Raw genomic sequence first — 27,507 nt, 5'->3', positions numbered from 1 at the left:
ACACACCAATGCGCAGCAGCCGCAAAAGGAAAAAAGAAACCAAGCTCGCACAATCCACATAGCCACGTAAGGGCAAAACGACCACCATAGGTAGACCAAGCAGCCGCACGATTGGAGGTGCCAATGCTGTTGTTGACCGTACAGGGAGGTTGTATGGCCGGGGTGCCATCGGGGACATTATAGTGCCAAAAAAAAAAAACAAAAAAAACGACGACGGCCAGATTTAAAATGATTTGCTGGAGTTTGAAGCCAGGACACTGGAAATTCAGAGTGGAAAAGAAGGGTTTTTGGCATCTTAAAATATCACAGAAATGCTGTGCGCCATGGACTTTCGTATGGTTTTGAGGGTTGTAAATTGGTGTTGGCGGCGGGTGCGCTGCCCCTCGACCCCGTCTTGTACTGGAACAGGGAGTGCACTTGGGGCGTTGCCCCGGGACCTCGCGAGGGGCGTTGCCCCTCGACCCCGCTGGGGGGGCGCTGGAGGCGCTGCCCCCAGACCCCCAGTTTATTTTTTGAGCTACAATACACTTTTTCGAGTTGGGCGAAGGGCATTTGAGAAGTCATGGTAAGTGTGGGTTGTTTCGTACGGTGAGAAAGAAGCCTGACGCTAAGCATTGGCGGGAAGCCATAAGCCGTAGAGGGAGATGGATTTGGAGGGTGCGAACAAACAGAGTTGCGGGAAGGCATTGTAGAATCCACGCAATTGTATGACACCAGGGAGTTATTCAGTTCAATTATTAGCCTTTGGGGAGTGTGATGGAGGATTTGAGGTGTCTCCTAGCCTTTGTGCCAGCGGGTTGTGGCCACCTCCAGGCAGGAATGGTACGCTTTGAGGAACTTGGAGTATGTCTCGGTTGGATGTGAGGTTGCCTTGGTGGATGCAAAAAGGGCTCGGGAGGAGCTGACCACCAGGTTGGAGGCAGTACTAGCATGAGACGTAGCTCAGCGTATCCAGGAGTTGGATGCTGAGAGGGCAACGCCGGTGGCTATCAAGGACAAATTGGCTAGGGAGACAGTATCATTTGAGTAGCAGTTGGTGGAGGCTGAGACTGAACCGCGTGTTTTGCAGACAAGTTTGGTTTAGGCACAGGAGGACTTGGATGTCCAAAGAAGCAATAATGGTGAAATCCGGACTTGAGCACAGGATGGTAGCAGAAAAGGGTTTTTAATCGAGGACACAGTAGGTGTATAAGTTTCGAGCTCGACTGGCGTCAGCAGTTCTGTTTAATGTCATCACTATTTTGTATTAAGTCGTTCGGAGACGACTTCTTTTCTTTTGGGGGGGATGATGTTGGCGGCAATATTGTACACGGAAATAAAACTAGTTAATTAAGTTGTAATTGTGTTGGTTAGTTGGCAACCGAGGGGTGGCAGTTGCGGTGCGACGGTTGGCGCTTGCACCCCCTCGGCATCTTTATATACTTCCGAATGTAACTTGTGGGAACGACAACAATTATGAATGGAATAATATCTCTTATACTTGTCTGATATCTATGGCGTTATTATTCTGCATTACGTGCTTTATGTCTTAAGTTATCACCCGAGAGGGCAAACAATCAAGTCCTACAACTTATAAGATTTCCTTATTCAAGAGGGGATAGGATATACTTCGTATATTTTATTTTGCATTTACAAAAGTGCAAACTTCCCCATCAACAAAATGCATGCTCAACGTGGTGTTGGTTTGCATTATCTGCTGTTTCTTTGTATGTTGGATGTTATCTCTTAAGAATATCATGATATTTTGACTCTCCTACAAAAGATCTTTGGCCTTAGGCACTACGCTATCCCCAAAAAGTAAATCAATGAAGCTAGGAGCTTCATATCCATATAATGCCATAAAGGGAGACATCTTGATGGTCATGTGGTAGTTGGAGCTATAGCAATACTCCCCTAAATGTAGCCACTTCACCCATGCCTTCTCTAGCTCTAAAACATAGTTGCATAGCTATCCTTCCACCCATTTGTTGACAATTTCAGTTTGCCCATCTATTTGTGGGTGGTAACTAGTGCTAGGAGTCAATTTTGTTCCACATGATTTAAACAAATCCTACCAAAACAAGCTCATAAGCTTGCTGTCCCTTTCATTAACAATATTTTTTGGTATCCCATGAAGCCCGAATAACTTACTGAAAAATAAATGTCACCTAAACTGCTGTAAACAATACAAAAATGGCATAAATATGAGCAAATTTTGTCAATTTGTCCACTACTACATAAATGCAATCCTTGCACCTTGGGAAGTCCTGTAATAAAATCCATAGAGATACTTTCTCGTTTTTGATTGGGAATGGGTAGGGGCTGCAACAAATGTGCAAGGTAATTATGTTAATTTTTGTTTTGTTGGCATATTGGACATTCACGAACATAATACTTAAGGACCTCATTTTTAATCCCTTCCATGAGAATCTCTCACGGTCAGCCATAGGAACATCATGAAATGTCTTCAAAACCTTAAATTTAAGCTTAGATTCAAGAACCAACAAGATTCTATCCTTGTAAAAATAAGCTCATCCCTTACCTTATACTTGTCATCATGTAAGGGATCATCCAAAATATTTCTGGCAAGAGTTTCTTGGCATATTTAACGAGGATTTGATCTTTCCAATCTGCTGCAATCTCTGTTAATGAGCACAAATGTGGCCTTCTTGACAAGGCATCAACCACTACATTTCTTTTCCCTTTGACATACTCAATGTCAAAATTATAATCTTGAAGCAAACCAACCCATTTCTACTATCTATCATTAAGGTCTTTCTGATTTAGGAAGTATTTGAGGCTGTTATGATCAATCTTAACAATGAATTTACCTCCAACTAGATATTGTTTGAATTTAGCCAATGCATGCCTAATGGCTAACATCTCCTTGCCCTAAATGGAATAACCAAACCCTCCACCTCGTAATTTCCTACTTTCGTAAGCAATTGGGTGTTTATTTTGCATTAGAACATCCCCAATACAATCACCTGAAGCATCACATTCAAGTTCAAAAGGCTTAGAGAAGTCTAAAATAGCTAGAACGGGGCATATGTTCATCAACTGTTTGAAATTATCAGAAGATTTCTATTCTGATTCGGGCCAAGAAAAAGCCCCTTTCTTAGTCAAATTTGTGAGTGGGGCAACCAACAGTGAAAACCCTTTGACGAACCTCTTGTAGAAACCACACAACCCAAAGAATCCCTTCAGCTGTGTGAGATTTGTGGGTGGAGGTCAATCAAGGATTGCTTTGATTTTTTTTGGTTCCACCCTAACTTCCTTAGAGCTAATTATATGACCAAGATACAACAACTCAGTCATCCCAAACTCACATTTAGGCTCCTTTGCAAACAATGATTTAGCCTCAAGAATGCCCGAAACTTCATCGAGATGCCTCAAATGCTCCTCCTTGAAGACCTGCTGAAAATCAATATGTCATCAAAGAATATCAGTACAAACTTACGTAGCTGCTTGCGAAAGATTCGATTCATGCAAGACTGGAAAGTAGCAGGTGTATTGGTCAACCCAAAGGGCATGACTAGAAACTCAAAGTGGCCAAAGTGACATCTAAAGGCTGTTTTCGCAATATTCTCCTCTCTAACCTGAATCTGATGGTAGCCTGATCTCAAGTCTATCTTGGAGAAATAGACTGTTTCATGGAGCTCATCTATCCATGGGATGGGGTACTTATTTTTTAAATTTTTCTTGTTCAAGGCTCTGTAATCAATGTAGATGCACATGATTCCATCCTTCTTCACCAAAACAACCGAAGAAGCACATGGGCTCTTACTTGGTCTAATGTGGTCCATCTCCAGTAACTCCTTAATAGCCTTTTCAATGTCATCTTTATGTCAGTTAGGATGACTGTATGGAGTAGTAATGATGGTTTTTGTCTCTCCTCCAACTCAATCACATGCTTAATGCCTCCTTCAGGAGGCCTACCTGGAGGTATGCTACTAAAAACCTTGTTTCATCTAGATAACAAAGTATGAATCTCTGTGTGATAGTATTTCTTCTCCTCTTCTGCAACTGTAGGCATGCTTATACACTCTGCTGCTGTAAGATACTCCCCTGATTTGCTAACCAATTTTTTTGCAATTTTCTAACCTTAGACAATTTGCCAAACAATTTGCGTAAGTTGGATAAGGTTTGTTTTGCAGGTTTATGTGTTTCCAATTTGCATTGTTTTCATTTGACATTCATATTGCAAGGCCTTCATACTTAAGTAAAGTTTGCATTAACACATCCTATTGATAAACAACATATTCTTCAGTTTATATCTGCTATAAAGTTTCAGACTACAGTGATTTTGGAATGCAAATCAGATATAAGGAATTACAGACAAATAAAATGTTTCTGACCTTTAAAGGTGGCAACATAAATTCTCATTGGTAGTGCAAAATGCATGAGTCTCCTGTAACGGAATAACCAGCACTTGGGTTTTGGACTGATTTAATGATTTTTCAGAACCTAAGCTCACACCAAGCTCCTCACACAGTCTTACAGTCACCTCCCAATGTGAACGAATCCACCATGCCTCCATTGCCTCCAAACTGATCTTAAAACCACTATGATTACTCCCCCGTATGCGCCAGCACATAGGACTTGCTCACATTCAGAACTGAAGGAGATATCATGTCTCATACATCAATTCCAGCATTCAAAAACTCTTCTCATACTTCAGTTCGCCCTGCCTGTAGTTGCTATGCCTCCACAAATGCATCGTCACTTGACCAGCTACTCAAAACCTTCACTGCTATTACTGAACAGTGCCATGACTTGCTACAAAGAATTCTCACGCCTTAAATTGGCACACGCCTAGCACAAGTTATAATTAATGGTAAGGCATCACAGCTCTTCTTGTTTAACCTGGTTGACATTTTAAAATGATTTGTGACTGGTGGAATTAGATTACAAATTTTACCAACTTTTGCAAAGTCATGATTCTCTTCATTTCATCTTAGAGGTGTCTCTCCATATGTCCTAAATCATTGATGGGGTAAATTCTTGTTTTCATCTTTTTTTTTCTATTTCTATTTAGTCATGGTTCATATAACTACAATTCTGCAATTAAATTTATGCTTCAGTTTTTGGAAGTAAATCACTTCTGACTATCAACACATTTAGTTCTGACAATTTTGTTGTGCATTCCACCAAATTCCTAATCCATTATAGATCACATCAGTCTTCAAATATTGACATATTAATACTTGATATAGTATAGTCTAAATAATTGAAGAACTGGTTTTTCCTGTTACTATTTCGAGGTGATTATATACTCTTTACAAACTCTTGTTTCAATTGTAGCGTTGATTTCCAAGTGGGTCACATGCAAAACAATTTTAACATCGACTAGAATGGAAGAACAAAGTGAAAAGGAACTGTGCTTTGACTTTATCAGATTGATTCATGTTGTGGTTGGCATGTATTAAGATAGATTGTTGAGAACAAGGTACATATATTTTACAGTGGGAATGAACTTAAATCATGTTTCCATGCATGTTCAGCTCATATGATAATGTGTAGTGTATTATTAATGCAGTGTAGTGATATCCAAAGGGAAGGGAAAGCTATGATTCAACCCAAAGTTCAGGCAGTTAGAGAACGATTCAGACCACTCAAGATTTGGGTAAGTTATGTAAAACTTCACAATTTCTTGAAAATCAAATATTCTAATTGACTATGTTAATTAGCTATTCTGATGTATACAAAATATAGTTTAACTTGTGTATATGAGAACACTTTATGGAAAGTTTACAGGTGTGATGTGTTTTATATTTAACAATGTTGCTATGAATGCATTAGCTACAGAAACATCTGTTTATCTTGTTGATTCTGTTCAACTAGTTTTGGTTAATCTCTAAATCAGGAGCCTAGCCTTTTTGCTTTTATTAGATCATAGGTAACTTATGTTCCATTTTATAGCATGAGTTGACATTAAATGTCTTTTCAATTTTTTTTAATGTCATTTCTCACTTTGTTTCTTTATTAGCGAACAATATTTCAATCTTTCCACTGATGGATATTTATAATCTGATTCAGTTATGGTTTTTATTTGTTGTTTAGGTTTAGCATTAGTACTTTTCCAGTAGCTAAATGATTCCAAAGTTATCCTTGTAAATTCCACTGCTTCCTCCTTCTGGTTTTTGATTATGATTTTGATATGTATACTTTATACCAGTAAAGGAAAAGTAGTTTTCCTAATTTTAATCTAGGCTAATTAAATGAATGTGCACATTTAAGCTTGAATAAGCCTAGATTAATTCAGCTGGGAAATGAAAAAGTGTGTAAATGCTATATCAAAATTAAATGCGAAGGACGGGTTCACTTATCTGTGAGAACTATTATGTAGCATTAATCTGATGTAGTGCAGAATTCAATTGCCTTGGTATTGGAAAGTAGATGCTCTTAGTATGAAATCTGTTTTGGGATTTTGCAGACTCTGAAATTGCTGCAGGTCGAATCCATGCTGGTAATAACATAAGTTACATGTTAGTCATGCTGTACTTTTAGTTAGTTTGATGGGTATGGTTATGCCTCGTTGGATGATGGAAACAATTTTGATAGTCGTCGATGGTTAGAGTTCCTTGGCAACCGTAGGTGGATTTATGTAGCCCTTCTATAGTTGGGAAAAGGGACCATGTGCTGATTTTGTTCCCTTATTCTAGTTTTGTATACGAGTATTTAATGAATAAAGAAAGCAATTGTCATATCATATGTAAACTCAACTCTATTGAATTACTTTGCAATTCCTGTATAAATCATTTGTATATGACATTAGTTTAATTTGCATTAAATTGTTGTGTATCATTGTATTCATTTAGTAGTGAACATTTGGTGCTGTTGCCTTTAAGAAGCTTGGTAGAATAAAAGATAGCTATATGGTTGCATTAGAAGAAAAATATGGTGACTCCACCATCAAGCCTTAGTGTTGAGAAGAAGAAACAACCCAAATTTATAGGTAATGGATCAGAGGATCCAATGAGGCATTGCAACTCCTGTGAAACATTTTGAGCATGTACTGGCTACAGTCCTTTCTAGCCACCTTAAGGGGTATAGGCATTGATCTGTATATTGAAATTGAACTAGCATCTAGAATCATGTGGGATAGGTTGAAGAAATCCTTTAAAGAAGAGTCTAAACTGCTTCAAGACAATAATAAAACTGTAACTGAAATATATAATACAAAATAAGGCAAACATGAAAGTGTAAGGGCTTACAATGATAGACTTGAAGAATTATTGAAGAAATTAGAAAAAGAACCTATAGATGCCTTGGAGAAGGGATGGTTAATTGAAAGAGTCATTTCATCATTAAGAAAATAAATGTAAATACTACCTTCATACACTCTATAATAGGGCAATGGAAATTGAGAGCAAAGATAAATGTCCTCTTGAGCCAAAAGGACACATGATGAAGATGAACACACCAACACACCCAAACCACTGCAAACAACAAGGCATCATCTGAAAACATGAATATCATCTCCATGTAGTAACTGCAGTGACCATTACTCACCAAAGTGGAAGCAATGGACAAATGTATTGTGTCTGGAAAAGCTCTCATAACTAGCTGCCCTAAAGCTTACCAATGCTCAACAACCATTTGTGTTGTCGAGAATAATCATTATGTTATGTTGTTGTATTATGTTATGGGTTTCGGCAGTCAGTTAGTCTCCCCGAAGGGCAGTTGGACGCGACGGTTGGTCGCACCCCTTCGGGTATTATATATTGCATACCTTTCCTTCGAAGTAGCATCATGATAGTCGTATCTGGGTGTGATGTTATAAGCACTTGATGTACATGGACTATTGAATTAATACAGAGACTGGTTCTTAAATATATTCTCATTATGTTCTGTGCATTTGCTTTCTGCATTTAAACGTTTACCTGTATGTGGCAAACATCTGGCGTCGTTGCCTAGACATACTCGGGAAAGGAAGGAGTGGATGGCGTACGGACACGATGGGCCTAACTGTCGGTGAGATTAACCGAGAGGCCGAGGACGCACAAACGAAACTCTACGACGGAGAGGACACTGCAACGAGGGAATTCTCAATCCTACTTCAGGCAGCCATCGAGACATACGTCCGAAGAGAGGCCATGGAGGCTGAAGTCCCAACAAGTGCCGTGTGGATCGCACTGGAAGTTAGCCCCGCAGTGAATCGGTTGATGAACCTACTCCCCCGGTTGCTTGCATAGGCATCACTGGCATAACGAACCTGCCTGGAGGAGATTGCCCATGAGGAGCGACGCCAATAGGTCCTTTGACAGTACAAAGAAAACAATCGCGTTGGGACGCAAAGCCTGATGGCAAGAGGCGAAGGGGAAATTGAACCCTGTAATAATCCCGACACAATGTTGACATAAATTGTGGCCGAAAGAGAAAATAATAAAAGTTTTTTTTGTGTACATGGTGTGTGCTTGCTATGTACGGAAGTGATTTATGCCCAATATACTAAATAAGGACAAAAATAAAAAAGATACAAAGCGACGAATGGGAAGTGGCACAAAGAGCGTTCAATCTCAGACAACAGATAGAACAAAGGCATAGGCTAAGGCAGCTTGCTGAGGGACGACCGGCCAAGGGGTTGCTCAAAGGGAACCCAGTAGGTGTCACGGAGGTTGCGGAGGCAAAGATAGACGGAGAGAATTACACTCTCTACACTGTCGTAGGGTTGCCCGAAGGGAACCTAGGAGTCACGGAGGGTGCCGAAAGAGAACTCTACAATTCGCCAGAATACCACTGTAGGGTAATAAGTCGCGAAGAGTTGGTGGAACAAACAAGGCGAAGTCTAAACCTGATCGACGCTACCAGAGACCTACTAAAGAACTTGTCCATTTCGGAGGACAACAGGAGGGAGACAACCAACTGGAGGGAGACAACCGAAGGTGACGGTACAGCCGAAGGTGCCGGGGGAGCACAAGGGTACCGTACGGGAGGCAATTTGTTCGGTTTGGGGTCAACAACCTTCTTCGGAGGACCCACGAGTGGAGGGTCAGGTGCAGGAGGCGGAGGCGGAGGCGAAGGATCACCAGGTACAAGCACACAAGGCATTGGAGGAGCGAGACCCAGCGGTGGGATGGCAAGTAAGCAGAAGTTGCCAAAGTTCAACGGCGGCGGGAAGGAAGATCCCATCCGCCATTGCCGCACTTGCGAAACCATATGGTCAGTGAACATTGTTACCGACCAGGACGAATGGGTAACACAATTTCCAGCAACCTTAAGGGGAGTGGCCATCGATTGGTACTCCGATACGGATAAGGCCAAAGTCGGCACATGGCCCAACCTGAAGGAGTTCGAGATAGAGTTCCGCCTTCTCAGAGACGACAATGAAATAGTAGCCGAAATCTATGGCACAAAGCAGAACAAGAACGAGACGGTCCGAGCCTATAGTCGGCAGCTCAAGGAACTGTTGGGGAAAATGGAGAGTCAACCAGTGGATGGGTTGAAAAAGAGATGGTTCGTGGAGGGACTGAAACACTCCCTTCGGAAGGAGATGAAAATTGTTCCTCCAACCTTGTATGAAGATGCATATAATAGAGCGATGGATCTCAAGAGTGAGACCAAGACATCCAAGAAGAAAAAGAAGGATAGCTCATCTGAGGATGATGAGTCTTCCAAGGGAAGCAACAGTGATGGCGAGTCCGGCAAAAAGGTGCAAGCACTCCAGAAAGACATGGAGCGAATGAGGAGAGAATTTAAAGCAATGAGAAGCACGGGTCGAACCGAAGGGGATGTATGGTGCACGAAGTGCAATGAGGAAGGGTATAGGAAGGGTACTTGTCCAAAGAAGGCCTTTTGCGAGATTTGCCAAGTGATGGGACACTGTTGGCATTTTTGATGATTATGTTGTGATTGTCATTGATGGACACACACTTGCTATGAGATCACTTTTTGTATGTATGAGTTATGCTCAACCGGTATTTGTTTCAAACCGGTATTATGTTGTAGTCCTTAGACTATCGGTGTCTTGCAGAAAGTGTTTACCGATCTCAAGTGGCATGAAGACCCGAGCAGTTCAAGGATCTCAAGTGAAACGGAGCAAAGGAACTAGAAGCGGCAGTTATCATTTTCCCAGTCTTCATTTTTGTCAAACCGGTAATTTGTTTATTAGTCAAACCGGTATTACTCTGAGTTACCAACAGGTAATTGGTAAAGTTGTATAAACCGGTAATACTCTGTGATGAGTTACCAACCGGTATATTTTCGTGATGAGTTACCATCCACCGACACTTTGACGGTGATTTTGTGCCGTGTTACCAAATGTGTCTAGATACAATGAACCTAGGAACTTGCAATGTAATCCTATTGGACCGACATGAAATCAGATTCCTTTTAAGGACTTCATGTCTAGGGTTTTAATATGTGTAGTTGTTAGGGTTTTTGGTGGTTGATGAGTTCTTGTATGTGCGATCTTAATAGACAAGATCAAGTCTGTGTGTTGTAACAAAGTGTGGATTTACTGAAGACTGAAGTAATGCTGAAATGCATTAGCAATGAGCTATCATGGATCTAACCAAGCAGACTGTGCTATTTGTTAGATCATTCACTTGTTGATTACTCACATCTTTGACAAGTCAGAAACCCTTAATCGGGTAGTGTTGATGTGTATTTTGTACACTATCAAACACAGAATAAAATACCCAAGGGTACCTTATCCTCTCTTGAGTAAAGCCTCTGAATGCTGAAGATGTCGCGAAAAGGATCAATCGGGATGACTTCAAGGTTCTTGTATGTAGGGTCTCTACGTGTGGATAAGCTCTCTGTGGTATGATGTGATTTGCTGGAATCACAAGGGCACTTACATTTGATGATTGAACGTCTGATCTGCTTTGAGTATTGCTGGAACATAGGATCTTACTAGCTTGGACTTGAAAAAAGGAAAAAAGACGAGGGCGAGGAGAGGATCTAATCCTAACACTAAGAATGTAAGAGCAATGAATGATCTTTGATGGAATTCTAATTAAGTCTTGTTTTGACATCCCAGGACCATCTCCACAAGGCTAGTGCGATCTTCGAAGGAAAGCTTTATGATGTTCAAATCATCACTACAGGCATAGACACCATCAGGTTGATGCATATCAATGAAGAAGCGACAATTGAAGTTAAGCTTAAGCTGAATGATTCCAATTGACTACACAAGGCAAGTCTGCAATCAACAAACTGCTAGTAGTATGGATATATGAATCCCACCATCAATCAAGCACATTTCTTCCACTCATCTAATAACATGAAATCAAATACGAGAAGTATAAAGACCATGCAAATTGTCGAATCAACCCATAAATTTCACCATTTATTCAATGAAGTTACAAGTCTTTTACAACAACATCTTGGCAACAATCTTTGCCTTCTCTCTCTACTCTACTCTAATTGCTATTCTATCAACTAGCTAATCACCTTCTAAGTACTCTCTATCTATCTTCTAACTGCCTCCAACTATATCTCTTATCTATCTAATGCCTTTACAAATGAAGAGTCAGGGTTTATATAATGCCCACAATACAATTCGATGGCTAAGATCAATTTGAGATCAATGGCCAAGATTTTACAATTAAAACCCTAATTAGGGTTTGTTACAACCATTACATAACATTTAATGCTCGACCAATGAAATAATTATATTGCTTGGACACATGTCCTCTCTGGAAAATTCCACCAATGGATAGTCGGGGTAGGTACATCGGAGTTTGTGCCACCTTCCATGAGTTAGGTACATTGAATCTGGACATGCTGAGGTGGACCACATTGACTGGAGAAGTGATGACTAGGATGCCACCTCGTCTGACACTTGTAACTTGGTAAATATTCAACTTGATGTTGTTGAGAAGCTAGCTTTAATTAATTCATCTGGAACTATCTGCTTCTTCAACGAACCCTTTGCTCTGACTTCTTGTGTCCTTGATGTGTAGGATGACTGATGTACCTCGCCTTGGAATACTGGATTGGAGAAGTCGCCCTTGATGACGTTAGTCCAAAGAAGGCCGTCCTTGTCGATGCTAGGCTGGAGGAGGTCACCCTTGTTGATGCTAGGCTGGATCGAAGAAGGTTGTCCTTGTCCTTGCTTGATCGTCCTTGAGGAGAGTCTTCCGACTTGTAGATCTTTCGAGCTTGGGAGTCGCCATCTTGATACCTACACAACATTTCAAAATTAGTAATATATCTTGAAATCTAAAAATTAAACTTTAAAAGGAAGATTCAAGATTTTAATTAGGAAACTTCATGATAAATCTTGAGTTTATTATTTCCTAGTTTAGGATTTTCAAAGCAAAATTTAAATCTTCAAAAATGGTGCCAAGGTGATTATGCCATACCTCCACTTGGGAATTAACTCTAAGAAATGATGTAAAAATAGATGAATTTCGCTAGGCAAAGCGTAGATCAAAGCTCTCCCTTGGATAAAATGCACCTCTTTTAGCTTGGAAAAGAACTCCACCTTCCTCTTCAAAAATCTGGAAATTCGCCTTCAAATGTCTTCACAACATCTGGAATTTATCCTCCAATCTAGCAAGAAATACGCCTCTCCAATAGCCTTCAAGATGAATTTCGCCTTCCTTAGCCTCCACACTTGGTAGAAATTCGCTCCACACAAGCTAGATTTTGCACCTCCTTCCTTGCTTCTCCAAATCGCACTTGAAACAATGAGTGAATGATTTGAATAATGAAAAAAAACACACCCCAAATATATAGAGCGCTCACCATTTCATTTCCCATGGGCCAACTTGGTGAAATAGGCCTCAAAATAGATAAAATTAATAAAAAGAAAGAGGCCGACTTTGCAAAAAATAATAGATAATACCCCAAGCGCCCTCTTTTTGATTTTAAATTAATAATAATTAATTTCAAATGCCTTTATAATTAAAAATTTCGATTTTAAGGCTCAAAATTAATTATTAAATGCCATGCGCCATCATTAAATGTCAATTTAATTTCAAAATATTTCAAGGTTTTATTGAATTTGGCATTTAATGCAATTTGAAGGATATTGGCGCCCAAGCATGGGAAAATAATAGATATCAACAAGATCGCTCTGGTCCCTTGGAGAGGGACAGGAGCGCCTATACCATTTGGACCTCACACTTCTTGTTTTTTACGTCCAAGACCTCATTTTTGACGTCCAAGATGGCATTTTTACTTAGAATTTCGAGTTCAATTTATTCGATCTTTGAAATGAGTGCACTTTAAAGCATTTTCACCCTGGTCCCTTGGTGAGGGACAGGAGCGATTTCATCTTTTGTCCTTGGTCTTTGTCCTTTAGATCGCCAAATCAAGTTTGGAGGTAAGCAATGACCTTCGTTCATCTCTTCTATGCATGTTCAACCCGCTTCTTCAAGGCAAAAACGTGCTTTCCCAAGATTTTCGCCCTGGTCCTTGAGTGAAGGACAGGAGCGCCATTTAGTTGTTTGTGCAAATTCTTGATCTCATCGTCCTTCCTTCATCTCAAACTCGAAACTTGCTTTTCCTTTGCCCAAAACTTGTCTCTTGAGAAAATCGCTCTGGTCCCTTGGAGAGGGACAGGAGCGCCTATTGCCGTTTGGGTTGATTCTCTTCTTTGTGGCCTATTCAAGTTATATTCAACAGGCAAAACATACTTCCCTTGACCTCTTCAAATCGCAAAATCACTTAAATCTTGCAAGGATAATGCAAATTTGGAATTCAAGCTCCGGTCCTTCAGTGAGGGACAGGAGCGATTTTGCAAACCCAAGCTTATCCGTCCTTTGTCAGTCTTCCAAATTATATTCAATGGATAAATCATGCTTTCCTTGGTCTCTTCAAATCATAAAATCGTCTTGATCTTGCAAGGACAGTGCAAATTTGAAGATCAAGCTCCGGTCCTTCAGTGAGGGACAGGAGCGAATTTTGTCTTCTAGGCCAAAATGCTTCACTTTTCACCATGAAATGTCTTGGCTAAGGAAGATATCATCTTGTTACACGCCATGAATAAGAGTTCAAGTCTAAGAAAGGTCTAAAATAGTGCATATAAAGAAAATCTCTCTGGTCCCTTGGTGAGGGACAGGAGCGCTTTTACCTTTGTAGACAAAAACTCCATCATTTCATTGTCTTTGATCAAGTCTGGATGCTCTATCACGTTCATTTCGTCCTTCATTGTGTCTTTGATGTTTCAATTTGACCAAACAAGGCCAGGAATGACTCAAATAAGTATTTTCGCCCTGGACCCTTGGTGAGGGACAGGAGCGCTTCGCCTTGGTCCCTTGGAGAGGGACAGGAGCGAAATTCGCTCTGGATCCTCAGTGAAGGACAGGAGCGAAATTTGTCTTTTTGAACTATCTATCAGGATAATTTTAATGGAATATAACATTTAAGTATAAGTTCTTATACTTTAAGTTATATTCCATATATACTTTCAGGATGTTTGAGAGTGGTTTCAGACCTCCAGGAGTTATATTGCAAAATCTAGTTTTTTGAGGTTTTTCGGTTTCCAGACTTAGTCAAATTTCAGGATCAGGAACTTCCAGACTTAGCCAAATTTCAGGATCAGGACATTCCAGACTTAGCCAAATTTCAGGATCAGGACTTCACTCAAGCAGGACTTGCTATCCTATTGATCTCCCCGACAGCACTCAAAAATGCAAAGGCTAACTAACAAAACCCTAAAAGACCTAGAAAAAAACAAAAACAAAAAAACAAAAAACCCTAAAAAGCAAAAAACAGGGGTCCCCATTTGCAATGGGGCGATGTGTGAAAACGTCACAACAGGTAGGCCCAGAAAAACCTTTGTAAATCCTCTAACAAGGTGATTCACATCTGTGGATCTGAAATCCTCTCACAAGGTAGTCTTTAATCGGACTTATCTCCTAACAGAGATTGAGATTCCTAACAGGATCTGTTCTGGTAAAGAACATTGTATGACCCTAACCGGTTTGACCTTAACCGGTTTGGTTACTATTCTGCAGATAGTTACTTGTGAGTTTCATCTCACCGTGGTTTTTCCCATTTGGGTTTCCACGTCAAAATCTCTTGTGTTATGGTGATTGTGCTTCTGTGGGTGAATGCCTTGCTGTTTGGTTTGCATTTGTGTTAACCGGTTTGTTAGTTAAAGTGTTAAACTATTATACCGGTTTGTTGCTAGACTGATAAAGTGTTTGAGTTCAGTATTTTTTGGTATACTAATTCACCCCCCCCTCTTAGTATTCATCAATTGGTATCAGAGCCAACCTTTCTATAAGTCTAACCACTTGGAAAGAGATATGGGGGAATACACCGTGAGGGAACTTACTCATCGGCTCACTTAGACTAAGCAAACCTATGATGAACTTAAAGTCAAATATAAGGCCTCTCAGGCAAAAAGAAGAGAGCATGCTGAAAAACTGATGGAGCTAACTGAAAACAGTTCTTCTGATGAAGCGGACATGGAAGCCCTAGTTAAAGAAGTTGAAAAACTGAATGAGTCCAATGCCAACCTAAGGAGGGAACTTGAAGGACTGACTATTAGAATGTGTCAAGAGCTTGAGAATAAGAGGAAAGCTGAAGATCTAGTAAAAGACAAAGATCATGAGATCTCCAAGATGAAGCAAGAGATCAGTGCACTTACCGCTCATCTCAAAGAGAGGAAAGTAGAAAAAGAGGAAATGCAAGGTGAAATAAACATGGCTATTTTTGAGAATGCAACCTTGAAGGAATCTAATGCTGCTATTGCCAAAGAACTTACCGAGTCAAAGGAAATACTTGCCAAATTCAATAAGAGCTCTGTTAAGCTAGAGCAAAAGCTTGAATCAGCTAAACCGGTAAAGAATACTAATGGACTTGGTTTCTCTGAATATGAGGAAGGTGAGACCTCTGGAACAAAAGATGGAGTATCAAAGAAACAACCGGCACCAAAGGATAAAGGTAAGCAAAAGTTTAAACGTGTTTGCTTTAATTGTCTGAAGGAAGGACACACTGCTAATGTATGTAGAAGTAAGGCTTACAATAATTTTCCGTATTTTCTAAACGATAAGCCTAGACCCAATAGATTCAATGGTAATTGTTATGCATGCAACAAGTTTGGGCATAGAGCATTTGAATGTAGGTCTGTCATGCACAACACCAGTAGATATCCTCAAAGGGGTCAAGGAGTTTTTTCTGAACCCTCTGGGAACCGAAACCCAAACCGGTTTAATACCTATAATCATCAGTCAGGAAGCAGTGGCTATCAAGCAGCAACCGGATGGAGAGCAACCTATTTGATCTATCATGGTAATGGTCACACTGCTGCAACATGCAAAAGGAAGAATGGAAACATGAACAATGGACCTTGGAGAGCACCTGGAATGATTTGCTATAATTGCAACAAACCGGGTCATACAACAAGATTCTGGAGAATGAGAAAGAACATATCGGATGATATACCGGTCACTCCGGAAGGAAAGATTGATGTTGAAACTGCTCAAGCGGATATGAAGAAAACCTGGAAGAAGAAGCCAGAAGAAGTGTCTTAAGAAGAACCGGTTTCTGCACCTAGTGTGGAAGACACTGAACCAACAAACTAAGCATCAAAAAAGCTTAGGGGGAGCAAACGGTGAAATGTTTCGGACCCCCGGTTTACACCGGTAAAAGACCTTAACCGATATGTGATACCTGTCAACTGGCAGAAGACCAGAAACGATAAAAGGCAAATTAGGGTTTACGCCCTAATAGTGGAGCATTTATTATGGTAGGTGAAGAACTTGTTTAAAAGGATTTTTCAAGTCATTTTCACTTATTAGTTCTCGAGCGAAGAAGTTTTTAAGTGCTGAGCGACGAAAAGCGATTTGGATTGCGATTCGAAGAATTTTCAAAACCTTGAAGAAGAATCAGAAGCTAATATCAATCGGTCAAGTGTAGAACACAAAGTGGTATTTCAGCAACCGAAGGAGTGTGTGGCGAAGTGTAACTTGCAAGCCCTAAATTTCGATTTACAAAGGTATTTTTCAAATTTCTCTGTTTATCATGGCCTCCGCATGACACTCTAGCTCTAGTGCACCCGTTGATTCAGTAGACTTCATTCAACGGAAGGCAAAATATAATGCCCTATCTCAAATACCCGCTGGTGTTATAGTGGAGGAAGGTATTTCAGACTATATTGATTGTAAAATTGAAGACCTAGGATCTCTGATGATCCATTCTCAGTTAAGCCTATTCTGCTGAAAGGACAAGAAGATCAAACTGGAATTCAACGTCTTGGAAAAGAAGAAGCTTCACAATGTGGTCTATTTCCTTGAAGAGTTTTCAGATGATCACATCCGCATCATTCTGAGCAGAGTGAACGACGATAAAATGTACTTAGAGCGGACGCATGACATCACACCGGAAGCGATTCATGCCGTCACCGGTTTCTGTAACGTCGGTGAAGTGCCAGCCCTAAGGAAGATCAGCAAGACGGAAATGACCAAACTCACCGGTTCTGTGAGCGACCAACGGGGAATGACCATCAATCCCATCAAGGACGATCTGGTCAAATATGCCTGCATGGTAATAGGTTACTAGACATTTTATGCTAGCAGGATCAACCCTGTCTCTACTATAGCGGTAAATGCTGCTTACAGGATGATCAAAGAAGATGCATCATTTGATTTTTGCACCTGTATGCAAAGGCAGCTTCTGGGGAACCTGAAGTCGATTAAATAGGACAATGCCTTGAGATTTAAGTTTGGACAACTATTGGTTGGGTTGTTCTTCTACTTCCAAGGTTACTTCCCAGGAGTTGGAGATATTCAGTGGTCTGTCGACCAACCGGTTACAAAGCAAATCAAGGAAAGCCTTCAAGCGGTTGGAACTGGTTATCCAGAAGTTCTGAACAAATACTTTGATGAGTTCAGATGCAAAATGAGCCAAAGAGTGAGAATATCAGGTGATATTGTCAAGAAATATGAAGATGACATCTGCTTCATCATCAAAGTTGATGAGTGCATAATGGAGGCAGTTGAGCCTAGACAGGAAGAAGTGGAACCCATGGGATATGAGGTAATGTATGACATACTAGATGGGTATGCCTCTACCCTACTCGCCTCGCCCCTTGATCCAAAGGCAAAGAGAACCGACACCTATTTGGAAAGGGTTACACCGGTAGAAGAACCTTCAGTAAAGAAGGGAAAGGCAGTGCCTTCAGTATCGGCATCAGTTATTGCAACAAGTCCCAAAGTGACCAAGCGGTCACCAGCAAAGAAGAAACCGGAAGTTGCACCTGCCAAAGTCTTTAAGAGAAAGCGGAAGACAAAAGACAACACACCGGACTCAGAGGACACTGTGTCTGAAGAACAGCCTAAGAAGACTAGGCAAACAAGGAAAAAGACAAAGAATGAACCGGCAACATCTGCACCGGTAAATATTGATATTTCCTCCTACAAACCTTTGACACATTGTCAAAGAACTATTAAGAATATTAGAAGAAAAGTGCTTGTGATTTGAAAGAGTGCTTTGATGATTTTAATGATGATGTAAAGGAAGAAGTTGAAAAGGAAGTCACTAATTATTTATGTATTAATGACCGGGGGCCTTCATAAATTAAATCTGAGACACCTGATTCTTTATATAAATCTTTAGATAACAAATGGCGCATTGCCATAGAGAAGGAACAGGAAATAAGAGAGGAAGTATTTGCACAATACTTTCCTGATGTGCCTAAAACAAAACTTTATGAAGTGGTGGAAAGATATAAGGGCCTCTTCTTCATGAGAAGGAGACTCCTGTTGCTAGAAGGAAAAGTCCCGGAAGTGGTAAAAGATACCCACTCCCTTGCTCAATCCGCTCTAAAGTTGCACCAAGTGGCAGAAGCCAACAGGAAAGCTGAGCAAGAACTAGAAATCAATCAACCGGATGAGGCGTATGACAGTGAAGGAGTACTAGTCATTGATCAAATGGAACCCATTGATGTTGATGCCTTGAACGGTGAAGATGTTACTCCGGGTACACCAACTGAAGCGGCAGGACAGGAAAAACAGGCAGAGGAAGAGAAGAAGCAACGGGAAGAAGGAAAGAAGAAACAGGCAGATGAAGAGGAAAAGAGAAAAGAAGAAGAAAAGAGAAAACAGGAAGAGGACAGGAGGAAAGAAGAGGAAAATAAGAGACAAGAGAAGGAAGAGGAAAAGAAACGGAAGGAAGAAGAAAAGAGACAAGAGGAAAAGAAGGAGGATGAAGACGAAGAGAAGCGGAAAGAAGAGGAGAAGAAGAAAGAAGAGAAAAGGAAGACAGAGGAAGAGGAGAGAAAGAAGGCAGAAGAGGACAAGCTAAGGGCTAAAGAGAAGGAGGGAGCGGAAAAGAGCACTCAAGTGGAGACCCCAAAGGCAACCGGTAGTCAAGCCAAACCGATTGACATTAGCAGTCCCATTATTTCCAATCTGCAAACGAATCGGAGTTGCTGAAAAGCATTAAGCTTGCTCAAGAACGCCTGGAGGTGATAAGGAGGAAAAAGGAGCAAGACGTGATCCAAGCTGTGGTGGACACTCTTACTGGTTTGATACCCGGTACCAACCTTCCAAGTACCGATTCCTCTCTGGCCCAACTGAAACTCTTATGCACAGTTGTGGAGGATCAGGTACAAAGCCTAGAAGAGGTTGTTGAAGCTAATGCCAAAAAGAAGCATCAAAAGGCTTTGGACACTGCCCTGGTGAAAAAGTTAAATGAGCTCCGGTCCGATCTGCAGAAGGCACAGAAGAACATTAAGGATGTTCTGGATGAGGGGAATCTACTACTTAGCAAGATATGTCAACCCCATCTATTCTGTGATGATGTGTGTGCTCAGAAATACAAACTGCAAACTGATTTGCAGACATTCATAAGCACCTTCAAGACACCATATGATTCCTTTACTGCTTATGGGCAAACCGTTCACCGGTTTCAACTTCAGGCTGCAAGAATTGATTTGGAGATCAGCAACCGGACCAAGGATTTGCAGGAACTACAACTGGTTCTACTACCAAGACTGCAAATACTTCAGAAATGCTATCTCAATCTGGATGCCTTGATGGTTACTCAAGAGATGAGTACCTTGGATGCCATGGAGGAACAGGTCTCCCAGATGCAAACGGAGAGTGAGGTTGCTACCTCATTGCTTGAGTCATGGTCCTTATCCATGAAGCAATTTATGTAGGACTTTAAATCTGTTTTTGACAAGTTTCACGCTTTATTGTCATAAACATTTATTCAGCTAATAGAAACAGGGGTTATTCAACTGTATTTTGTCATTGTTTGCAAAGGGGGAGAAGTATTCTGGTATTTAAAATTTTGATGCGTGCTATATATACTCTCATGTTTATCTCTGTAAGGTAGTATACACAAAGGGATAGTGTATATGCTTAGGGGGAGTAATTTTGACTATGACATTTTTTTTGTAAAACACTTAGATGTCAAAATTTTTCCTAAGTGTTGCCATCAATGCCAAAGGGGGAGATTGTTGGCATTTTTGATGATTATGTTGTGATTGTCATTGATGGACACACACTTGCTATGAGATCACTTTTTGTATGTATGAGTTATGCTCAACTGGTATTTGTTTCAAACTGGTATTATGTTGTAGTCCTTAGACTATCGGTGTCTTGGAGAAAGTGTTTACCGATCTCAAGCGGCATGAAGACCTCGAGCGGTTCGAGGATCTCAAGCGGAACAGAGCAAAGGAACTAGAAGCGGTAGTTATCATTTTCCCACTCTTCATTTTTGTCAAACCGGTAATTTGTTTATTAGTCAAACCGGTATTACTTTGAGTTACCAACTGGTAATCGGTAAAGTTGTATAAACCGGTAATACTTTGTGATGAGTTACCAACTGATATATTTTTGTGATGAGTTACCATGCACCGACGCTTTGACGGTGATTTTGTGCCGTGTTACCAAATGTGTCTAGATACAATGAACCTAGGAACTTGCAATGTAATCCTATTGGACCGACATGAAATTAGATTCCTTTTAAGGACATCATGTCTAGGGTTTTAATATGTGTAGCTGTTAGGGTTTTTGGTGGTTGATGAGTTCTTGTATGTGCGATCTTAATAGACAAGATCAAGTCTGTGTGTTGTAACAGAGTGTGGATTTACTGAAGATTGAAGTAATGTTGAAATGCATTAGCAATGAGCTATCATGGATCTAACCAAGCAGACTGTGCTATTTGCTAGATCATTCACTTGTTGATCACTCACATCTTTGACAAGTCAGAAACCCTTAATCGGGTAGGCCCAGAAAAGCCTTTGTAAATCCTCTAACAAGGTGATTCACATCTGTGGATCTGAAGTCCTCTCACAAGGTAGTCTTTAATCGGACTTATCTCCTAACAAAGATTGAGATTCCTAACAGGATCTGTTCTGGTAGAGAACATTGTATGACTCTAACCGGTTTGGTTACTATTCTGCAGATAGTTACTTGTGAGTTTCATCTCACCGTGGTTTTTCCCATTTGGGTTTTGTTGATGTGTATTTTGTACACGACCAAACACAGAATAAAATACCCAGAGGTACCTTATCCTCTCTTGAGTAAAGTCTCCGAATGCTGAAGATGTCGCAAAAAGGATCAATCGTGATGACTTCAAGGTGGTTCTTTGTAGGATCTCTACTTGTGGATAAGCTCTTCGCGGTATGATGTGATTTTGCTGGAATCACAAGGGGACTTGCACTGAATGACCTAAACGTCTGATTTGCTGGAATCACAAGTCCTATTAACTAACTGGAAGACAAACAAATGACAAAAGATGCAAGGTTTAGGAAGTCTACTCTACTACCTAGAATGCGAGAAGATGGATGAATGATTAGGCGGAGTCCTACTGGGTTGGGTCTCACCATCAGGCTTGAACAATTCGACACCAGCTCAATGCGATCTTCTAAGGGGTGCTTCCAATATGTTCAAATCGTACACCATCAGACATTGATCACCATCCAAGATAATGCATGAAACAATAGATGTGTAACGACTTAGGATTAAGCTCATTTTATTCCAGTTGACCACGCAAGGCGCACTTACCATCAGCAAGAGGCTAGTGGTTTGGATTAGACGGATTCCACACAAGTGCATTCAACAATTTTCTTCATTCAACCTAATCATCTACCATCTAGAAATGAAGATTCAACAAGAAACCATGCATATTGCAAGAAATGACACACTTCACCATTACTTCAATGAAAATGGAGTTTATTTACAATCAATGGCAACAATTTCTTGCCTTGTCCTCCTATTCTACTCTAATTGCTATTCTATCAATTGACTATTCACCTTCTAACTATTAATGACTCACTATTTCCTAACTCCTCTCTCTTAGCCTTTACAAATGAAGAGCCGGGGCTTATATAGTGCCCTTAATACAATTCAATGGCTAAGATCAATCTGAGATCAATGGCCAAGATTCTACAATGAAAACCCTAATTAGGGTTTGTTACAACAAACTTAATTCCGACCAATGAAATAATTGTATTATTTGGACACGTCTTCTCTGGAATATTCGACCAATGGATAGCCGGGGTAGGTACATCGAAGTTTGTGCCATCTCCCATGAGTCAGGTACATTGAATCTGGACATGCTGAGGTGGACCAATCCGACTGGAGGAGTGATGACTGGGATGCCACCTTGTTTGATACTTGCAACTTGGTAGATATCCAATTCGATGATGCTGAGAAGCTAGCTTTAATTAATTCATCTGAAACTATCTGCTTCTTCAACGAACCCTTGCTTTGACTTCTTTTGTCTTTGATGTGCAGGATGATGATGTACCTCGCCTTGGAATGCTGGATTGGAAGAGGTTATTCCTGATGATGCTTGATCGAAGAAGGCCGTCCTTGTCGATGCTAAACGGGAGGAGGTTGCCCTTGTCCTGACTTGATCTTCTTTGATGAGGGTCCGCCAAGTAGTTGATCTTCCGACTCTGGGGTCGCCATTTGATGCCTACACAAAAGATTAAAGTTAGTCTTTGAGCATCAAAACTTAAAGCATAGAATTTAGGATCTTCCAAGAGAATGATTTAAGATATTAATTTGGAAATGACATGATAAATCCAGAATTCTAATTTTTCAAATTAATGGCAATGAAATCAAAATAAATCTTGAAGAACAACTTCAAAATGATTCTTCATACCTTCTCCTTTGAAAGCCTAACTATAAAACCTTGGAAAATGATGAAAGAAGACCGGATTTTGCTGGACAAGGGTTGAATTGTGGTCTTCCTTTGGATGAATTATGCCTCCATTAGCCTCCAAAAGAACTTCGCTTTCCACTAGCCTCCAAACACTTAGCAAATTTCACCTCCAATCTGCTGGATTTCGCTCCTCAAATTGCTCCTCAATTTCGCACTTAGAAGGGATGAATGAATGATTTGAAACTTGAAGCAATACTCCCCCATTATATAGAGCGCTCACCCTACTCCCTTCAAGGCCGACTTGGCAAATAAGGGGTAAAATAAATAAAATTTCCTTGAAAAGGTGGCCGACTTGCCTATAAAGGCAAAATAATGTTTTTTGAGCGCTCATTTGTATTTTTTTAATTTTAAAAATTAATTTTAGTGCCTCCAAGGTAAATTTTTTTATTATTTCAAGGCCTAAAAATTAATTTATTAAATTGCCAATGCCTCAATTAATGCACATTTAATTCAACCTCCCAAATGTCTTGAATTTGGCAAGTATGGCGAAATTTGGGAATATCAAGGTTTGTTTGAGGCTTAGTGAAGTTTCTTCAAGATTTCGCCCTGGACCCTCTGGAAGGGTCAGGAGCGATTTTCAATTTTAGGCCAAAATTTCACCTTAGTTTGATCATTAAACTCCTTCAAGGCAATCTCCAGGGTTCATTCACCTCCATCACTAGGCTAGCTCATCAAAAATTTGAAGGAAACATTGCATTTTTGGGAATTTTGCTCTGGACCCTTTGGAAGGGTCAGGAGCGAAATTCTCTCCTGAGCTCAAAATTCTCATTTTTCAAAGTTCACACCCCCTTCAACGCATCCCAAATAGGCTTTTTCACTGTAGTCCAGGCTTAGTCTCATTCAAAACTTGGAGAAAAAAGTGGATTTAGGATTTTTCGCCCTGGACCCTTTGGAAGGGTCAGGAGCAATTTTCAAGTTTTGAGCATGTTCCTCTATCCTTTCAACTTCAATTCACCTTCAAGGCTAAAAAAACACTTCTCCTTGCATGTTCAACCCAAGTTTCTCTTGATTTTGCCAGGGAAAATAGGTGTTTGAAGAATTTTCGCCCTGGACCCTCTGGAAGGGTCAGGAGCGAATTTTCTCATTTGGGCTCAATTCCTTCTATTTTCACCTTGTCCCATACTTGCCTTAGCAAAACTTGATAGCAAAGGGTAATTTTGAGAAAATTCGCTCTGGACCCTTTGGAAGGGTCAGGAGCGAAATTTTCATTCTTGACCAAAAATCATCATTTTTCCAACTCGAAACTTCTTTGCAAGGTAGGTTTTCATCTTTCATCTTGCTAGGAATAAAGTCTCATGTCGAAGGAAGGCCAAAAATGTGGTTATGAGGAATTTCGCTCTAGACCCTCTGGAAGGGTCATGAGCGAAATTCGCTTTGGACCCTCTGGAAGGGTCAGGAGCGAAATTTGACATTTTAGACTCTCCGCCAGGATCATTTTATGGAATATAACATTTAAGTATAAGTGAGAAGGAAATGTCACTTATACTTTAAGTTATATTCCATATATACTTTCAGGATGTTTGAGAGTGGTTTCGGACCTCCAGGAGTTATATTGCAAAATCTAGTTTTTGGAGGATTCATCAGTTTTCCAGATAGTCAAATTTCAGGATCAGGACATTCCAGACTTCATCACTCATCAGCTTGACCTCACTCAAGCAGAACCTGCTATCCGGTGATCCCCTTGGCGACACTCGAAAATTAAAGGCTAACAGACAAAACCCTAAAAGACCTAGAAAACAAACCCTAGAAAGCAAAAAGCAGGGGTCCCCATTTGCAATGGGGCGATGTGTGAAATGGTCACAACAGGTTTCCACATCAAAATCTCATGTTATGGTGATTGTGCTTCTGTGGGTGAATGCCTTACTTGTTGTTTGGTTTGCATTTGTGTTAACCGGTTTGTTAGTTAAACTGTTATACCGGTTTGCTACTAGACTCAAAGTGTTTGAGTTCCTTATTTTTTGGTATACTAATTCACCCCTCCCTCTTAGTATTCATCAGACACTCCATCAAGGAGTGCCCATACAACATGAAAACACAAAACCAACAAGTATTACTTACGCAAGAACAACCAACTACATCGGGCAGTACCGACAACTCCCAGGCGAACGACCATGCAACATCGGGAGGCTACCGAGATAACCGGTGGGGAGGACGAAACAACAATAACAACAATAACAATACAAGGAGCCGGATCCAATACGACTCCAAAGGCCAACCGATGATACAATGCAGAGCCTGCAGCCAGTGGGGGCAGTTCGCTCGAGACTGTCCGAAGGGAGAGGCCACACAATATTTGTGCAAATGGTGCAGACCGGGAGACCACGAAGATGCCACCTACCCGAAGTCTGGCGTCAACTTGCTCAATATGGAGGAAACTAAAGAAGAGGAAGTGCTGGCCGTAACCCGCGCCCAAGCTAGACAAGCAATGTGCCCAGACTTGGAGACAGAGAGGCAATGGGTACGGGAAACACGGGAAGAAATTTAGAAAGAGATACGAGAGGGGGCGAAGGCGAAGGGTGCGACGGGTACTTCCAGCCGACCAGAGGTGGAGGAGGCTATACTAAATCAAATTTCAAAACTGGAGGTGCCTGTCAAGGTACACGACCTCCTCCGGACAATGCCTCAATTACTAACGACATTGTTGAATAATCTCTCCTAACCACGCACCAATACCAACCACTGCATGGATGTTCTTTGGGTGGTCTGCAATAGACCCCAGGCTGCTGGCAGTTAACACTAGAAGGAACCCAGCCATTTTGGAGATGGGTATCCTTGGCACCATTCTAACCGATACCATCGTCGATGGTGGATTGGGAGTGAATGTTCTTCCAGAAGAAACCTGGCGGAAGCCAATGCTGTGGCCATCTACATTCAATCTGCTGGGAGCAGATCAACATGAAATCAAACCCATCGGGACATTGATGGGCCAACAAGTTACCATCGGGGCGCAACCCTTCATACTGGACTTCGTGGTAATCCCACCAAAGAAAAAAGGGTATGATGCGATCTTAGGGAGAGGGTGGCTGGTGGCAGCCAAGGCCACCCGCAACTGGAAGAAGAACACTCTGTCTATGGAGAATGGAGGAAGGAAGTTCATCATAGACCTTGGGACAGAGTTGGTTAGTGAGGAACTGGCATCATCATTGGAATCAGAGGGTGAAGGAGAAGGCGACCTGAGGGACGAAGGACGGGGCTGCATGGAGCCCAATGACGAAGGGATTCTCAAACTAGGAGAGTGCTCTGAGGATCAGACGGGGTCATTGAACGGGCTCTTCCATTGGCAGATGGAGGATCACGAAATGTTCCAGAGCTACAAGCTTGAAGTAGAGGAACCAAAGCAAATAACAGAGGTGTACCTGTTGGAATACAGAGAATATTGGAAGGGAGACGCCTGTGTGAGTGACACCACCGCACACCAGTTCCTGAAAGAAGAATCCATCAGGTATCAAGAGGTAAAATTGAAGGAGAAAAACCTCAGTGACGTAGATAATCCCAAGATCATTGGTGTTGGCAATGATTGGAACCCTGTGTGGAAGGCTGCAACCTTCAAAATCTTTATTCTTCTTCTTCTTCTTCTTATGTACAGGAAGGAGACCGTTGTCCCTATAGAATTTATGGTTCCAGGTCTTTAGATGGCCATTGAAAATAGACTTGCCATCAACGGGTCCAAATTGAAACCCTACCATGAGAAGCACGCAGGGGATCCGGGAGGCCGGAAGGTCACCCGAGAGTTCGGAGGGGGACCTAAGAGGAAGGGGACCTGAGAGGCCGAGCAGGCGACTCGAGAGGCACAGGACCAAAGCGGGAGACTCTCGGGCGAGGCAAACCGAGAAGGATGAAGGGCGATCCCAGAGGCACGGGACTCGAGCCGAAGACTCTCTGGACAATTAGATTAGGAAAATAAATTGAAAATAAAAGAAAAAAAAACTTTGAAAAAAAAATAAAAATGAATAAATATATATTTTTTGCAAGTGGTGGTGGAACCACTGTATGGTGGAACCACCACGGGAGACCACCGTGTGGTGGGACCCCTTGTAGTGGGACACCGTACGGTGGAACCACCACAGTAGATCACTGTGTGGTGGGACCCCGTGCGGTGGGACACCGTACGGTGCACCATCGTCGACGGAGGTCACCGGCCTCTGAGGGCAGAACTCGGCGGGTATTCATCCACTGTACGACCTTCCCAGCCATCGTATGGGAGACCAATCACCGTATGACACCAAGCTTCGGGTGACCCCAGTCGCCATACGACTCAGCCACCGTACGGGTTCACTCCACCGGCAGATAACCTCTGTACGGGCTCGTGAGATAACAGTTCGTAGGCCTGAAGGAGCATGGCAGTGACAGTTTAAAAGAGGGTGAAAGGAAAAATACCACGGCACGACAGGGATAAACGGTGGTGGTGGCACGTGAAAAAAAAAAAACGACGACCAAATT

The 27,507-nt window shown here is 41.3% G+C and overlaps 1 protein-coding gene across 2 annotated transcripts in view; it reads left to right on the top strand.

The window, feature by feature from the left end:
- The window catches only part of LOC131046742 (uncharacterized), a 213,024-nt gene that overhangs the window by 108,393 nt on the left and 77,124 nt on the right, over positions 1–27,507 (top strand). For both annotated transcript variants that reach the window (XM_057980532.2, XM_057980531.2), the window contains exon 4: positions 5,519–5,605. In XM_057980532.2, coding sequence (XP_057836515.2) covers positions 5,519–5,605 — 87 coding nt within the window. The remainder of the gene's footprint in view (positions 1–5,518; positions 5,606–27,507) is intronic.

This window comes from Cryptomeria japonica, chromosome 3, assembly GCF_030272615.1.
Source record: "Cryptomeria japonica chromosome 3, Sugi_1.0, whole genome shotgun sequence".
NCBI lineage: Eukaryota > Viridiplantae > Streptophyta > Pinopsida > Cupressales > Cupressaceae > Cryptomeria > Cryptomeria japonica.
Note: the sequence above shows the minus strand (reverse complement) of the source record. Positions and strands in the feature narration are given on the sequence as shown.